The 17431-nt window shown below is 38.1% G+C and overlaps 1 protein-coding gene across 1 annotated transcript in view; it reads right to left on the bottom strand.

Annotated features, from left to right (window-relative positions):
• Window positions 1–17431, bottom strand: part of LOC126260577 (cilia- and flagella-associated protein 43) — a 299972-nt gene that overhangs the window by 194069 nt on the left and 88472 nt on the right. Inside the window, exons 10-11 of the mRNA XM_049957946.1 lie at window positions 5882–6028; window positions 5637–5791 (exon numbers count right to left, since the gene is read on the bottom strand). Of these exons, the coding sequence (XP_049813903.1) occupies window positions 5637–5791; window positions 5882–6028 (302 nt within the window). The remainder of the gene's footprint in view (window positions 1–5636; window positions 5792–5881; window positions 6029–17431) is intronic.

Genomic DNA, 17431 nt, shown 5'->3' with positions numbered 1-17431 from the left:
TTAAATATTGAAGAGTGTTGCCGTTTAAAGACATTTATTTCATTTAATAACTTTAGTATAATTTCAAGCTCTGTTCATGTTTTTTACTCTGTACTCCACTTTCTTCTTCATTTTCCATGTTTACTGTACTTCTCTAAAAATGTGATTCAATGCAGTGTTACATATTCATGCAAACCTTGTATTCTGCACAGACATCTTAAGTGGGCTACTGTGCATCTTAACTTTTCCAATGAGGAACCAGTTGTTGAAGGATCACCTCACAAAGCTGATGCTTTATTGCAAGAATGAACTTTTTACAACAGATTATATAAAGGAAACAGATAACCATGTCCCAGATGTTGTACCTAGGCAACCAAAGGAAATAAATCTGAAGGACTGCATAGAGGAGATAGAATGGTTCTTCATCCTTTTACGTGAAGTCGAAACACTTCTGATTTTATTCTCGTGTGAAATATTCTCCAATGTGAGCACACCAGGTTGGTATAAAAATTCATTAATTGGAATAAGCACAAGAGCATATCCAGGATATGAGCTAGGAAAAGGGGGAGTGGTGGGAGGAAAGGGGGGGGGGGGAGGGAAGAGAGAGAGAGAGAGAGAGAGACTGATACTGAGTTGATATGTTTATCTGTATGGTGCAGCAAGAAAGTGTGCTTAAGAAATGTTGATGAGGGTGAATTATGCAATGAGCCTAATGCCAGTTCTAAATTCAACACATCTCTTGTACTGCCAAAAATATCCAACCTACTATCAAATAGTTTATCAAAAGAAAATAATAAACAGGATTTAAGGATTTAAGTTCTTGGCTGTAGCTCTTCACTTATACAAAAAACATATTGGCAGTTCATTAACATATCTATTGCAAGCATCTGCTTAAACAATTGGGAGTATTACCTACAGCTTTGCTTTACATTTATTCACTCACAGAATTTCTTGTCAATGACCCATTGCAGTTTGAAAGTGTGCTATTCACCTATACAATACCAGAAGGAAAAATAATTTGCACTTCCTTCTAAGTTTAGCATAGAAAGGAATGCAATACTCGGTCCATAGAACATTTTGATAATTTGCCCAAGGAAATAAAAAGTCTGAAAGATAGCAGAAATATTTTCACATTTAGCAGCACACAAAGTGAGTTGAGATGATAAAAGTGTTCGAAAAACTGCTGTATGTGTGATGTCACATCTGGCAACACAAGTGTATTTGTCCAGAAGGGATAAACATATGATCACTTTTTGCAGTGAATAGAATGGCCTGTTAAGGGAGAAAAGTGAAAAACAATGGAAGACGAGAAATATGGAGCAGGTTAACTAGGACTGCAGAAGCAAGAAAACAAGGAAGACCTGTTGGATAGATGATTTAACATAGTTAATTTAGTGTTGTTTTTAAGGCCACCTGTTGAATACAAACTATAATAAGGAAAAAAAGAAATTTCATTGGTTTATGAGGTGCCCTATGTGACAGAAAAGATGCCACACTGTAAGGCATTGCACCCATTATCCCTGTAGTCAGGATGATTAAGGAGATGTATATTAACAAAGATGCCAAATGGTTAATAACAGAGAGACCACATGAATGCGAGATGGAATTTTAATTTAATTTTCAAAATTGAGGGTAAGGAGGGTTGCTATCTACCAGAAGATGGAGCCACTGGCTCTGAAAGTTTGTAAAAGTTAAATCCTTTTGGATGTATTTTCCCCTGCCATTGCTTGATGAGTAGATATTTTTTTATCTGTCCGTTTACATTATTGAACCATAATATATGTAGGATTGCGTTACTGATTAGCATGGAATGAAATAGCAGTTGAGTATTTTATGAATAATTAATGATGTCTCACAGTTTTGGGGGGTTACAGGTATTTCTAGAGGGATATTTATTTACAAGGTAAATGCAGATGAAGTATTGTTTAATGCATTTTTTAATGTTACCGGTATCTATCATGTATCTGGGTATAGAAAGTCAGATCCTGATTTTAATTTGATTTTTCACTAGTACATTATCATAGCAGAGCTGAAGTGAACACTGAGATCACTCCATCTTTTCATACAAGCACACCAGCTTTTTGGGTTTATCTTTTCTCTTCCTTCAGTTTCAACTTCCCTTTGTTTTTATACTGTTTTCTCACTATCCTCATATGAGCATCTCACTCCATGTTATGCAAGGCACTTTATTGGTCTGAAATACTGGATGGAAGATGTTCTTATTGAAAAAAATACTGCTTTTCTGTGTAGTAACTATGATATTACCAATAGTGATAAGTGCGAAGATTTATATGCTGTGAAAAATCTAGCATTGTGGCATCCATGCTAGAACCAATAACTTTTCAGTTTAACATTTGTGGAAAGAAGCTGAAATTAAGTTGAAAGGAAGATGAACTAATAATAACACCATTGGTACTAAGACGTGATTTATTTGCATTAACAGCCTGAGAAAGGTACTTCATACACAACTTTGTTGAATTTTGCTCAAAGGAAACAGTTACCATGCAGAAAAATTCAATACCATGCATAAAGAAGTTTTTTAACTATTTATAGCCCTCTTACTAGAGATTTTTTTATTTTTAATTTTTTTTTTTTTGATCACATGAAAGAATCATTTAAATACATATGCTCTATTTTAATTAAACTGCAGAGACTTGCAGAGGTCCAGTGTGGGCTGTAATTGCGGAACAAATCTATGCTGGAAAAAGTCATTAGTTCCAGTTTTGGCCACCAGGTGCAAATCTGGCACTGTGAATTTAAGACAGACATATAAAAATATTTCCGTATGTAATGGATTAGTTAGAAGACAAGGGGAGAAAAGTTCAAACAAGTGAGAAAGGCATAATGTTGATTTTATTATTAACCACCACTTAAACAATTTGTTCAATACGAGTGCTGGAGATGTTGACAGATGCTGCATCTGTGAAATGACATGATTCTGGTGGAATCTGAGCAATGTGTTCCTGCATACTGGCCTTCAGATCAGCTAGAGACCAAATTTGTCCCTGGTAAACACTTTCAGGTATCCCCAGAGCCAAGTAGCATATTGATTCAGATCAGGTGGTCTTGCAGGCTATGCATTTGGAAAACCTCTGGAGATAAAATGTTTGTGGAAGATTGCATTAAGCAGATCTGGATGAGCAACATGAGGTGTTGCCTCATCTTGTATGAAAACAGTGGTTTCCACACAGTTGCGCTCTTCGAAAGCAGGAATCACACGCTGTACATGAAGGTTTCAATAATGTGCAGACATTACAGTACACCTGGCAGGCCTCTGGGTGTATTCTCTTCAAAGAAGAACAGACTGTGAACAAAGGAGCTTATGAATCCACACCACACAATCACACACAGCACATGCAATGGCTCTTCATGGGCAACATGTGATTTAAAAGTATCACAGATTTCACTGTATCCTGCAGTGTATTTTGTGCCTCGTCACTCCATAGAATAGTGTCCAACCAAATTTCCAGCTTTAATCCATTCCAGAAACTGGACAGCAAATTCAGAATGTTGCTATAGATCAAGATCTTTCAGTTCATGTGCCATATAGATCTTACAATGGTACTAGAGTAAAATAGGCTGCAATACTTTCCGCACTGTTGAACATGGGTTAGACAATTCTCATGTCACTGTATGAGCACTAGCACTAACTGGAACATGTGCTGCAGGGTCAGTCACAGCAACAGTAACCCTGTCAGTAACTTCCACTAGGATAGGATGCCTTCATCTTCCAGGTCCCACATCAATTTTTGAATTTCTTTATCATATTCTTTAAACCATTTAATGTCATTGGGCCTCTCCTCAGACCTTTCAGTCAGTGATGCTCTCTCAATACAGCACTGTAGTTGCTGCCATTCACATAAACACACACAGTTTCACTAACAGCACACAGTCTGTCTTCTCGATAGCCATACTGTTCACTCAAGTTATGGCTTTTGAAATGATACTTTGGATGTCATACCACTGTACAGCAACAAATTTGCAACTGATGGCCATAACTGGAACTAATTTGTTTTCCAGCATAAATTGTTCACACATCAACATGTTAGTATATCTATCAAGTTTTGCTGACATACAATACAGGGAGCGAAAGGCTATTTACAATTTGTACAGAAACCAGATGGCAGTTATAAGAGTCGAGGGACATGAAAGGGAAGCAGTGGTTGGGAAGGGAGTAAGACAGGGTTGTAGCCTCTCCCCGATGTTATTCAATCTGTATATTGAGCAAGCAGTAAAGGAAAAAAAAGAAAAATTTGGAGTAGGTATTAAAATCTATGGAGAAGAAATAAAAACTTTGAGGTTCGCCGATGACATTGTAATTCTGTCAGAGACAGCAAAGGACTTGGAAGAGCTGTTGAATGGAATGGACAGTGTCTTGAAAGGAGGATATAAGATGAACATCAACAAAAGCAAAACGAGGATAATGGAATGTAGTCGAATTAAGTCGGGTGATGCTGAGGGAATTAGATTAGGAAATGAGACACTTAAAGTAGTAAAGGAGTTTTGCTATTTGGGGAGCAAAATAACTGATGATGGTCGAAGTAGAGAGGATATAAAATGTAGACTGGCAATGGCAAGGAAAGCGTTTCTGAAGAAGAGAAATTTGTTAAAATCGAGTATAGATTTAAGTGTCAGGAAGTCATTTCTGTAAGTATTTGTATGGAGTGTAGCCATGTATGGAAGTGAAACGTGGATGATAAATAGTTTGGACAAAAAGAGAATAGAAGCTTTCGAAATGTGGTGCTACAGAAGAATGCTGAAGATTAGATGGGTAGACCACATAACTAATGAGGAAGTATTGAATAGGATTGGGGAGAAGAGAAGTTTGTGGGACAACTTGACCAGAAGAAGGGATCGGTTGGTAGGACATGTTCTGAGGCATCAAGGGATCACCAATTTAGTATTGGAGGGCAGCGAGGAGGGTAAAAATCGTAGAGGGAGACCAAGAGATGAATACACTAAGCAGATTCCGAAGGATGTAGGCTGCAGTAGGTACTGGGAGATGAAGAAGCTTGCACAGGATAGAGTAGCATGGAGAGCTGCATCAAACCAGTCTCAGGACTGAAGACCACAACAACAATATTTCTGGGCCACACTGGGCATTTGTGAGTAGCTGCACTTTAATTACAAGAACCAAGTACTTATTGAACCATATAGTAACATTTAGGATATGGTATGAAAAGTTCTAGAAGAATGTGCATAACTTAGGAGCAAAGATAATAACTCACCAAATTGTAGAGACGTTGAATCATTGACAGGCATGCAAACAAACTTGAAAATTTCTCTAGTTTTTGAACAAAACCTTATCCAAGATTGAGCACACTCCTCTCCTCCCCCTTCCCCCGCCCACCTCCACACACCAACACACACTATTCTGGGGCAGATGAATTGTGAATTCAGCCAGACAATGTAGGTGCACAGATGTGTGTGTGTGTGTGTGTGTGTGTGTGTGTGTGTGTGTGTGTGTGTGTGTGCATGTGCGCAAGCGCGTTTGCACATATACTCTACTTTGAAAAAGCTAGTGAAGTTTTCAGTCTTGTTTGCATGCCTGTCAATGATGCAACACCTCTACTATTCAGTGAGTTGTTACCTTTACTTCAAAATTATTCACTATGTAACATATAGGTATGAATACAAAGTAGTACCTCTTTACTTACAGAATTTCTTTCTCCTGCCTGTCTAATAACATTCTCTGATGGCATCTCTGTCGTGCTCTCAATATTTTGAGCATTGCTTGATCTATGCAAGACTGTATTAAAATCTTTAAAAGAAATAACTCAGAAAGTTGATTATCAAATTTCAGCATTCCCTCCTATTAAAAGAAATAATAATAACTTTTTGTTACAGAAATGGACACAAAAAATATACCTTGTTTTAAGTATAAAGTGAGATCAATTCTTACCCTAACTGTATTTGAAAGTGTTTTGAATTCTGACTCCAACATCTGTCGATACCTTTCACGTTCACTCATAAGAAAAGCAACCTTTTCTTCATAATCTTTTACTGCTCTTATATCATCTTCATTGTACTCCTCTGGTTGTTTTTCTAACTGCACAAAAAGAAAAACTTTGTTATTACTTTATAAAGTGATAGTCATTATGTTATATCTACCATTCTGATGGAGCAAATCCAATATGAAATCAAAGACTCAGTTAAAAAGATATTGAAGAGGACTCATCATATGAATTGGTTGCATACTTGTCTTGAACTGATGAGTCAAGCATTCTTGACAAATTAAAACTGTGCTGGAATTCAATTTCAAACAAGGCATATGCTTGTCATGCAGAAAGCTTATATAATGGGTCCGTCCAAGTCCATTTCAGACACTGGATCAAAATATACATATGTTACTATCTCCCTATTCCTTTATTAATTTTGCAAAAAGCGTCCCAAGATGAGGTAAGCCTAGCAATCAGTGGGAATATCAACACTGTGGGAGAGACTTGTAACTTTTCTACAGAAAACATAGTGACATGGTGAAGGTTTCAGTCAATGCCTGAAGCATGTTCAGAAAATTCAGCTGCAAAAACATTAACCACAAAAGGAATATGTGTAGACTGAGGCTCCAGTTAATCATAAAATTTTAATTTTCCTGTATGTTTATAAAGTGTTTACTGCTTTAGTAGCAACCTAATGATAGGGTACAACTTTATACTAACTACTGTTTTGTCTCAGATGACCATAATTAGTCATCAAATGTATATTCAAACAGTACTGACAATTACATATTATACATGTTGTGTTTGACATTACAAGATACTGTTGGAATGTAAGACACAGTATGCAATGCAAGCAAACATGCTATGTTGTATCAGAAATTCATTGTACAATTTCTTTGTTTATGCCATGTAATTCTGCCCTATTGTTTACAGGTTTTTATTTGCGTCTTGTCTACTTATTTTATGACTTCTCTGATCTCTTATTCCCCAAGTCTTTTAAGTCTCCTTTGTTGCTTAATATTATCATTTGTGTTACTATTCCTTCAAAGCTGCCTTTGTATTTTGCACTGAACTCTGGCTGGTTAAATTTATCTTCATAAAAAAACTACCTTAATGTCCTCAGAATAACCTTACATATGCTTTCACAACAATATGATACCACTTACTATTATGCAGCCATTTCTTTGACATCTCATGGGGACATTAAAGACCTTGCTGTCATGTGCCCACACATCTTATCATTGTCAACATCACATGGTATCCAGACTTGAATGCATACATATTTTTAGATTTCCAAATAGTGTAGCTCCATTTCACTTCAGCAGTCATTTTCTCTTATCACATATCTTTGAAGACATGCTGAGAAATAATGCCTCTGAAATTTTTATTCTGTTCTCAACATCGGTTGAGGTATTACATGTCATGCATATAACTAGGTGGACATTTCCACTTTGTTGACATAAATTACAACCCCTGCCACTAGAGGGATCTGAGTTGTAGTATGTAACATGGTGGTGTGTAACATAACTATATTGGTGCATGAGAAATGGTGTGCTGTATTTGAGTTCCTATTCTCAGAAAATGTACCTCCATTAATTAAATACATAACAGAATGAAACCTGTCTATGGTGATGATTGTATTAACATCAGTAATGTATGATGTTGGGTTGTTTGCGCTTGTAATGAAGGAAACAGTGGTGCTGACCTCAATGTATCTGACATACGACAAATGATGAGACTTTTTGAAAGTGGTTTGATGAACTCATCAGAGAAAATCATTGGACAACACAGATTTAGCTCTTGGGTAAGTTTGGCATATTATGAGAACATGTACAACCCATTATTGCAGAACTGTGCTACAGGGAACTGTGTGCACTGTGGGTGCCTAGAATTCTTGCACCTAATATGAAACAGATAAGACTGGACATCTGTCAACAATTTTGTTTGTTTTTTGGGCATGAAGATGATGGGTACCTTAACAACATTTTGACAGGTGATGAAAGCAGGTTTCAAAATTTTGACCCTGAAAACAAGAGAGCATCAGTGGAGTTTTGCCATAAATGATCACCGACACCAAAAAAGTTCAAGAGCATGCCATCAGCAGGCAAAGGGATGCTCACAGTGTTCTGGGATGTTCAAGGTGTAGTGCATTTGGAATTCATGCTTAAAGACACCACCATAAACTCTGCAAGGCACTGTGAGACCATCAGGAACCTGAAAGATTGAATTTTAAGAGCATGTCTATGCAAGGAGCACGCTCTCCTTCAGAATGACAATGGCAGACTCCTTCAGCATGACAATGTCAGACTGCATAAGCTCTGCCACATCTGCAACAATTCAATGCCATGGGTTGTCTGTCATCGATCACCTTCTATACAGTCCCAATTTTGCCCCATCCAATTTTCATCTGTTTCCAAAATTTAAAGAACTCATTTGAGGACTTCATTTTGATAATGATGAAGCAGAGCAAGAAGAGATGAGGTTGTGGCTCCATCAACAAAGTCAAACATTCTACAGTGACGGTATCAACAAACCGTCCTCTCATTTGGAGATACATACGTTCATCACCAAAGTGACTATGTTGAGAAATAAATATGTAGACATGAAGAATAAAGATGTAGAATGTTAACAAAGTTTGTTTTACTTAAAAAGCATTAAGAGTAGTCAGATAAAACAGTTGGAGGTATTACTTTTCAGGCCATGCTCATATTTCCCATTTTGATATTAGTCATTAATCTTCACTTTATACAACACTTTCAAGTAACATCTTATACAAAAGTTTTAATCCAAATAAAGGAGGTGAAATGCAGAACTTCAGAATTCATTATTTTCAGCTTTCCTTTTACACCATTTTGATCATGCTACAATTGCTGCTATTTTGGTAGCTAATATTATTCATAGATGTGGTCTCCAGTACTAAACTGGTGATTCATTAATGTCTCAGAAAGTGTCGTATAGTGATCCCATCTTCCAGTCAGGTTTCACCACAAACTTCATTTCTTCCCAATTCTTTTCAGCACCTCCCCATTAGTTGAGTGATTTATCCATCTAATTTTCAACATTCTTCTGTAGCACCATATTTCAAAAGCTTCTATTCTCCTCATGTCTAATCTGATTATCGTCCATGTTTCACTTCCATACATAACTACACACCCTAAAAATACTTTCAGAAAAGACTTCCTAACATTTAAATGTACCTGATCAGGCAGAACATTATGACCACCTACCTAATAGTTGGTATGTCCATCTTTGGCACAGATAACAGCAGCCACACATGACATGGAAGCAATGAGGCCTTGGTAGGTCACTGGAGAGAGTTGGCACTGCATCCACACATAAAAGTCTCCTAATTCCCTTAAGTTAAGGGGGTGGGGGCAGCACATCAATTTGAACTCGCCACTGTGTTCCTCGAACCACTCCATGACACTCCTGGACTTGACATTGTGCATTACCTTGTTGAAAAATGCAACTGCAGTCGGAAAACATGATCATCATGAAGGGATGTATGATACTACTTGGCCATCTGGTGCCTCGCACCAACTCGATTAGATCCATGGATGCCTATGTGAATGTTCTCCAGGGCATAATGGGGCCATTGCAAGCTTGTCTCTGTCCCACAGTACAGGTGTCTAGAAACTCTTCCCCTGGAAGGTGATGGATTTGCATCCTCCTGTGAGCATGATGAAGAAGGCATAAGGATTCATCAGACCATACAGTGCTCTGCCACAGGACCATAGTCCAGTGCTGATGGTCATGTACCCATTTCAGTCATAATTGCCGATGTCATGGTGTTAACATTGGCACATGTATGGGTCATCGGCTGAGGAGGCCCATCATTAGGAGTGTTTTGTGCACCGCATGTTCAGACATACTTGTTCACTGCCCAGCAATAAAGTCTGATGTTAGTTCTGCCATTGTTTGCTGCCTCTCCTGTTTTACCAGTCTGCTTAGTCTACAATGTTTGACATCTATAATGAGCGGTGGCCACCCAACCCCATGATGTCTGGACATGATTTCACCTTGGTTTCAACACGTTTTGAAAACACCCACCACATCACTACTTGAACACCCGACATGACATGCAGGTTCCAAAATGCTCATACCAAGTCTCTGGGGCATCACAGTCTACCCTCATATAGATCGCATGCCTTCCCCATTTACACATGGACAGCACACTCATTGATACTAAATGCACCATATGTGCATCTGACTAGCAGTCAGTCCTTGCCAGAAGATGCTGCTGTCGCCCAGATGGGTTTATAGTGCTAGTAGATTAGTGATCATAATGTTCTGGCTGATCAGTGTATGTCAGATGTTTAAAAATTTCAGAGAAGCTTTTCTTGCCATTTCCAGCACACACTTTGTGTTGTCTCTACTTCAGCCGTCATCAGTTATTTTGTCTCACAAATAACACAACTCGTGTACTTCTCATTTCCTAATATAATTCACTCGATATCACCTGATTCAATTCAACCATATTCCATTATCCTTGTTTTGCTTTTGTTGGTGTTCATCTTACACTATGTGATCAAAAGTGTCCGGACACCCCAAAAACGTATGTTTTTCATATTAGGTGCATTGTGCTGCCACCTGCCAGGTACTTCATATAAGCCACTTCAGTAGTCATTAGACACTGTGAGAGAGCAGACTGAGGCACTCCACGGAACTCACGGACTTTGAACATGGTCAGGTGATTGGGTGTCAATTGTGTCATATGTCTGTACACAAGATTACCACACTCATAAACATCTACTGTTTCTGATGTGATAGTGAAGTAGAAATGTGAAGGGACACCTACAGCACATAAGCGTGCAGGCCGACCTCGACTGTTGACTGACAGAGACTGGCGACAGCTGAAGGGGATCATAATGTGTAATAGGCAGACATCTATCCAGACCATCACACAGGAATTCCAAACTGCATCAGGATCCACTGCAAGCAGTATGACAGTTAGGCGCGAGGTGAGAAAACTTGGATTTCATAGTTGAGCGGCTGCCCATAAGCCTCACATCATGCTGGTAAATGCCAAACAACACCTCACTTGGTGTAGGGAGCATAAATACTGAATGATTGAACAGAGGAAAAATGTTGTGTGGAGTGACAAATCATTGCACACAATGTGGTGATCCGATGGCAGGGTATGGGTATGGCGAATGCCGGTGAACTGTCTTCTGCTGGTGTGTGTAGTATCAACAGTAAAATCCGGAGGCATTGTTGTTATGGTGTGCTCGTGTTTTTCATGGAGGGAGCTTTCACCCATTGTTGTTTTGCATAGCACTATCACACCACAGACCTACACTGATGTTTTAAACATCTTCTTCCTTCCCACTGTTGAAGAGCAATTCAGGGATGGTGATTGCATCTTTCAACACGATTGAGCACCAGTTCATAATGCATGACCTTTGGCAGAGTGGTTACATGACAATAACACCCCAGTAATGGACAGGTCTGCACAGAGTCCTCACCTGAATCCTATAGAAAACCTTTGGGATGTTTTGGAATGCCGACTTCACGCCAGGCCTCGCCAACCAACATCGATACTCCTCCTCAGTGCAGCACTCTGTGAAGAATGGGCTGCCATTCCCCTAGAAACCATTGAGCATCTGATTGAATGTATGCCTGTGAGAGTGGAAGCTGTCATCAAGGCTAAGAGTGGGCCAACACCATACTGAATTCCAGCATTACCGATGGAGGGTGCCATGAACTTGTAAGTAATTTTCAGCCAGATGTCCAGATACTTTTGATCACATTGTTTATATCCTCTTATCAAGACACTTTCCATTCCATTCAACTGCTCTTCCAAGTCCGCTGCTGTTTGACAGAATTACAATGTCACTGGCAAACCTCAAAGTTTTTATATCTTCTCCTTGAATTTTAATTCCTATTCCAATATTTTCTTTTATTTCCTTTACCGCTTGCTCAGTGCACAGATTGAATAACATTAGGGATATGCTACAGCCCTGTATCATTCCCTTCTCAACCCCCATTTTCCCTTTCATGCCTTTGACTCTTGTAGGTGCCCTGTTTTCTGCACAATTTCTAAATAGCCTTTCGTCTATGTATTTTATGCCTGCTACCTTCAGAATTTCAAAGAGAGTACTCCACTGTCAAAAGCTTGCTATAAATGCTATAAACATAGGTTTGCCTTTCCGTGGCTGATATGAAGTACCTGGCAGGTGGCAGCACAATGCACCTAATATGAAAAACATATGTGTTTAGGGTGTCCAGACACTTTTGATCACATAGTGTAAGATGAACACCAACAAAAGCAAAACAAGGATAATGGAATATGGTTGAATTGAATCAGGTGATATCGAGTGAATTATATTAGGAAATGAGAAGTACACGAGTTGTGTTATTTGTGAGACAAAATAACTGATGATGGCTGAAGTAGAGACAACACAAAGTGTGTGCTGGAAATGGCAAGAAAAGCTTCTCTGAAATTTTTAAACATCAGACATACACTGATCAGCCAGAACATTATGATCACTAATCTACTAGCACTATAAACCCATCTGGGCAACAGCAGCATTTTCTGGCAAGGACTGACTACTAATCAGATGCACATATGGTGCATTTAGTATCAATGAGTGTGCCTTTCCGTAACCTGTCTTCTAAGACAAGTTGTACACTCAGTATTGGCCCCACGTTCCTATGTTTCTCCAGAATTCAAACTGATCTTTCCTGCTGTTGGCTACTACCAGTTTTCCCAAATAATAATAATAATAATAATAATAATAATAATAATAATAATGGACAGGTAGACAATTTAAGAAAATTCTTTATAGAACGAGCAGAAACTAGCAAAATACACAAAGCAATCACTCATATAAATACATCAGCTACACCACTACAATTTCATAACCACCTCTACAACCCTTTAGACCACATAACATCAACAGATACGAAGAAAGTAAATTGGAAAAAGAAAACACTTCATGGCAAGCACCCGTATCATCTAACACAGCCACACATCGATCAAGACGCATCCAACACATGGCTAAGAAAAGGCAATATATACAGTGAGACAGAAGGATTCATGATTGCAATACAGGATCAAACAATAAACACCAGGTATTACAGCAAGCATATTATTAAAGATCCCAATACCACAATAGATAAATGCAGACTTTGTAAACAACAAATAGAAACAGTAGATCACATCACAAGCGGATGTACAATACTAGCAAATACAGAATACCCCAGAAGACATGACAATGTCGCAAAAATAATACATCAACAGCTTGCCTTACAACATAAACTTTTAAAACAAGTTCCTACATACAAGTATGCACCACAAAATGTACTGGAGAATGATGAATACAAATTATACTGGAACAGAACCATTATAACAGATAAAACAACGCCACATAACAAACCTGACATCATACTCACCAATAAAAAGAAGAAATTAACACAACTAATCGAAATATCCATACCCAATACAACAAATATACAAAAGAAAACAGGAGAAAAAATTGAAAAATACATCCAACTGGCTGAGGAAGTCAAAGACATGTGGCATCAGGATAAAGTTGACATCATACCAATTATAGTATCAACTACAGGAGTCATACCACACAATATCCACCAGTACATCAATGCAATACAGCTACATCCAAACACATATATACAACTACAGAAATCCGTAATTATTGATACATGTTCAATTACCCGAAAGTTCCTAAATGCAATATAACACATACCGTACAGTTAATAGGAAGTGACGCTTGATCAAGGTCCGCGTCACTTTCCATTCTCAACCAGACTTAACGTCTGAGAAAGTAAAGAAATAATAATAATAAATGGTAAATATTATTTGGTTAAAAGACGTTAAGTGGGACTTATGAGGAAGAATATCACAGAAGACATCATCAAAGAAACTGTAATCTTTGAATTCCCAGTTGCAAATCAGAGGGAGCTAAAATGCACTGAAAATAGTGCAAAGAGGAAAACAAGAAAAAATACAGCAAATTCATGAAGAGATTTTGGGAAGAGAAGAAAAAAAGAAAGTTCTCATGCAAAGGTAAGTCACAAATTTCATTTTTCAACACATCCCCAAAGCACTATTGGCATTTCAGAAAAAAAATTTCTGTTGAGGTATTTTCTTACGTAACAATATAGGTGCTTCCACTGTTTCAACTAAAAGTGTGTTTGTCAGATTAGATCCTTGAGTTCCTATGCATAGTCACAGTGCCTGGTATTGATACCTGATTATCATCTGCAGCAGTTACCTGAAGGCTGTGCCATCCAACATAATAAGAATAATCTGGCTGAGATCACAGGAGTGCACGATACATATGTAGAGCTATTACAGGATCCATACTCCATGTGCTTCCTGTTGTGGCATGAGGTATATTCAGAGAACTTTCTCTCTTAGCTTATATATGGATTCTATGACAGTATCATCCAAGTTTGTTGTTGATATGAAAGCCTAGGTATTGAACACATCCTTTAAAGGGAGTCAGGAACTCACCTAGTCATATGGTTTCAATCATTTTGAATGTGTGTCTTGAGTATATACTGGCTGCTGACTTACCAGATTAAATGATAAATCCATTCTTCTATAACCAGTGTCTGTAGTGATGTATTGTTTTCCTCCTTCTGTAACCAGTGCCTGAAGTGATGTATTGTTTTCCTCAAGTTATTTTTAATGGCCTCCAAGGAAGCATCAGTAGCATAAATACACAATTTTTTGGCATATTGGAGTATAGCAGTTCTATCTGATAAGATACACGGGAGCACTGATATAGAAGTTAAACAATATGGGGGAGGGAAGTGATCCTTGTGCCAGTCCTGTGCTGGTCATCTTCAGTCTGATAGTTCCTTGATCCAAAAACATTATTAACATCCTTTTCTGAAACTGGGACAGAAGTCTGCAGACAAAACTTTGTGGTACCTGCAAGTTTATCAGTTTTAGAGCAAGAACAGGTAACAAGACTTTGTTGCACACATGACACAAGTCTGTATAAAGTGTCATTAAATATTTATTCATAGGATGATACAACCAGAGCTGCAATAACATATCTGTTGTGCACTGTACATGCCAGAAACGTAGTTGAAAGTTGGGTATAGTTCAAAATGCTCTAGGCAGGGTTGTGCACTGTACATGCCAGAAACTTAGTTGAAAGTTGGGTGTAGTTCACAATGCTCTAGGCACTATTCCAAATGCTGTTGTATCAAAGGTTTCAAAATTTTATGTATACAGGATAACAACAATACTGGTCTATGTGAATCAGCTCCTGATGCATCTTTCCTTTTCTTTAAAATGGAAGCAATATGTATCGTTTTCCTATCTGTACCCTTAATGTGATCCTTTCACAGAGTGTTTAAGATCTGTAATAACAAATGTTTGCCCGAGAAGGCACGAAATCGATCACGGGAAAGCAAGTATTATTTGGTAGGGGTGCTGTACTTGAATGATTTGACTGCTACTTCTAACTCAGTTAATACAAAAGGTTGCATTTTTGATTTGGTCAGTTTCGGTCACTTTCTCTAATCATTGGAGGGACTATCCCAGACAGTATTTCCTCCATCACTAGATGGTTTGTCAGTTTTGGTTGGGGGGGGGGGGGGGGGGGGAAGGGAGAGGGGGAGCATCCCTAGTGATATGGAACTGATGAATATACTTCCAGATTGTCATTACTGGGCCTGATGATTGACTTACTACAGCATTCTGCTCCCCTGCATCTGTTCCTTTCTTTAAGTTTTCTTTTCACTTGTGTCTGACTCCTGAGTGAAGTTTTCTTCCCTACTAAATTTTTGTATGCTCCTAGCACTTCTTTCCCTTCTGAAATTACAGCTTGGCATTCATCATCCCTCCATGGCACTACCTTCTCCATCCTTCACCTGCCATGCGGGCTAAATGGTATCAATGTCACTGCTGTCTTTCCAACACGCCAATCTGGTCAATTCTAATGTTTCCCCATGGTGTAATACGACAATTGAAATCTCCCCTGACAACTACTGGGTAGATGATCTTAGCCATCAAACTATGGAAGACATGTCAACTGCCTTCAGAATATGGGGCTCAGTATAATATCACAACAGATATTTAGTATTTTATGCTTGTGTTTTAATACTACATACCTCAAAGGGATTTCCATTATCCATAGTTAGTCAGCTAAAATCCACACTATTTCTGGTTAGTACAACAACTCCACAAATCCATCTTCTTTGACTTTATGTACAATGTTATATCCTGGCATTCAGAAGTTCTTTTCCATTTGAAACCAAGTTTCTACCAATACTAATTTCATATTCCATCAAAAAATGGCACAAGCTTACCCTGTTACAACCGACTGATGGAATGTTTCAAAACTGAACTTTTTCAGATGATTACTGTCCACTATTCTGTAAGAGATTAACGAAATGTGTCTCAATCACTCTCACAATATGATATTTTAAATCTTTTGTAACTGCACCTGACTGAGCTGTATTAGTGAGGATGTTCACACGTCACGCAAATTGTCAATGAGGATTGCACTAGCAAATGATGAAACTGGTGGGAATGGATTCTGTACTATCAGGGGTGTAAGAACAGGTAGATTGTGACTGAAATCTCTGGACACTTAGACAACAGATTGTGGCCACTGCTTGTGACTTACTTGTATATACAATCATACCTGAACAACAGACAACAAATAGTGGAACTTAAATATCAAGATGGAAACAATATACAAATGTACCAGCCAGTGGAACAAAATGTTAAATATGGTGTGCCCCAAGGAACCGCTCTAGGTCCAACCTTACTCCTGCTGTTCATAAATGACTTAAGAGTCAGAAACCCCTTAAATTTGCAGACAACACCAACATTCTGATTAAAGGGAAGACTGTAGAATGAAATCAAAGTATGTACGTTACACATAACTGATTGGTTCTCCAGAAACAGTCTTATAATAAATGCAGAAAGGACGGTAACTATGCATTTACATACAACACAAAGGATACACCCCTCAAGCCCTGTCATAATGTTATCTGGCAAAGATTTAGAAACTGTAAACAGCACTAAATTTCTTGGAATATGGATCCAAGAATTGTACAAATGCAAAAGCTGTAAACTATAGCCATGGAGATGCCACAAAATTATACATATTTATAATTATTTGGATTAATTCTTGTTAATTCATAAGAAAAGGGTCATGATTTAATGTAAATTTGTTTCCTTTAAAAAAAAAAAAAAAAAAAAAAAAAAAAAGAGGTGGAGCGGGAAAGGGGGTAGAGGGGGGGGGGGGGGGAGAGAGAGAGAGAGAGAGAGAGAGGAAGAAGAAGAAAAGATGTGATCAACACAATGATGTAAAAATCCTCTTGCTTTTTAACTAGAAAACTGATATAAGTTCATGAGAAGAGCACGAAAACATCTGTATGCATCCATTTGATTTCAGTTTTATGTATGTAACCTCATTCATGTTGTAGTGAATATACAATTCACAACCATCACATAAATTCATGTTGTGTCATCTCATCAAATCACAAAAATTGACTTGTCCAATATCAGTTTGTAACTACATACA

Source organism: Schistocerca nitens, chromosome 1 (genome assembly GCF_023898315.1).
Source record: "Schistocerca nitens isolate TAMUIC-IGC-003100 chromosome 1, iqSchNite1.1, whole genome shotgun sequence".
In the NCBI taxonomy this organism is placed as follows: Eukaryota; Metazoa; Arthropoda; class Insecta; order Orthoptera; family Acrididae; genus Schistocerca; species Schistocerca nitens.
The sequence above is the reverse complement of the archived record's forward strand: the minus strand, read 5'-3'. Positions and strand labels throughout refer to the sequence as shown.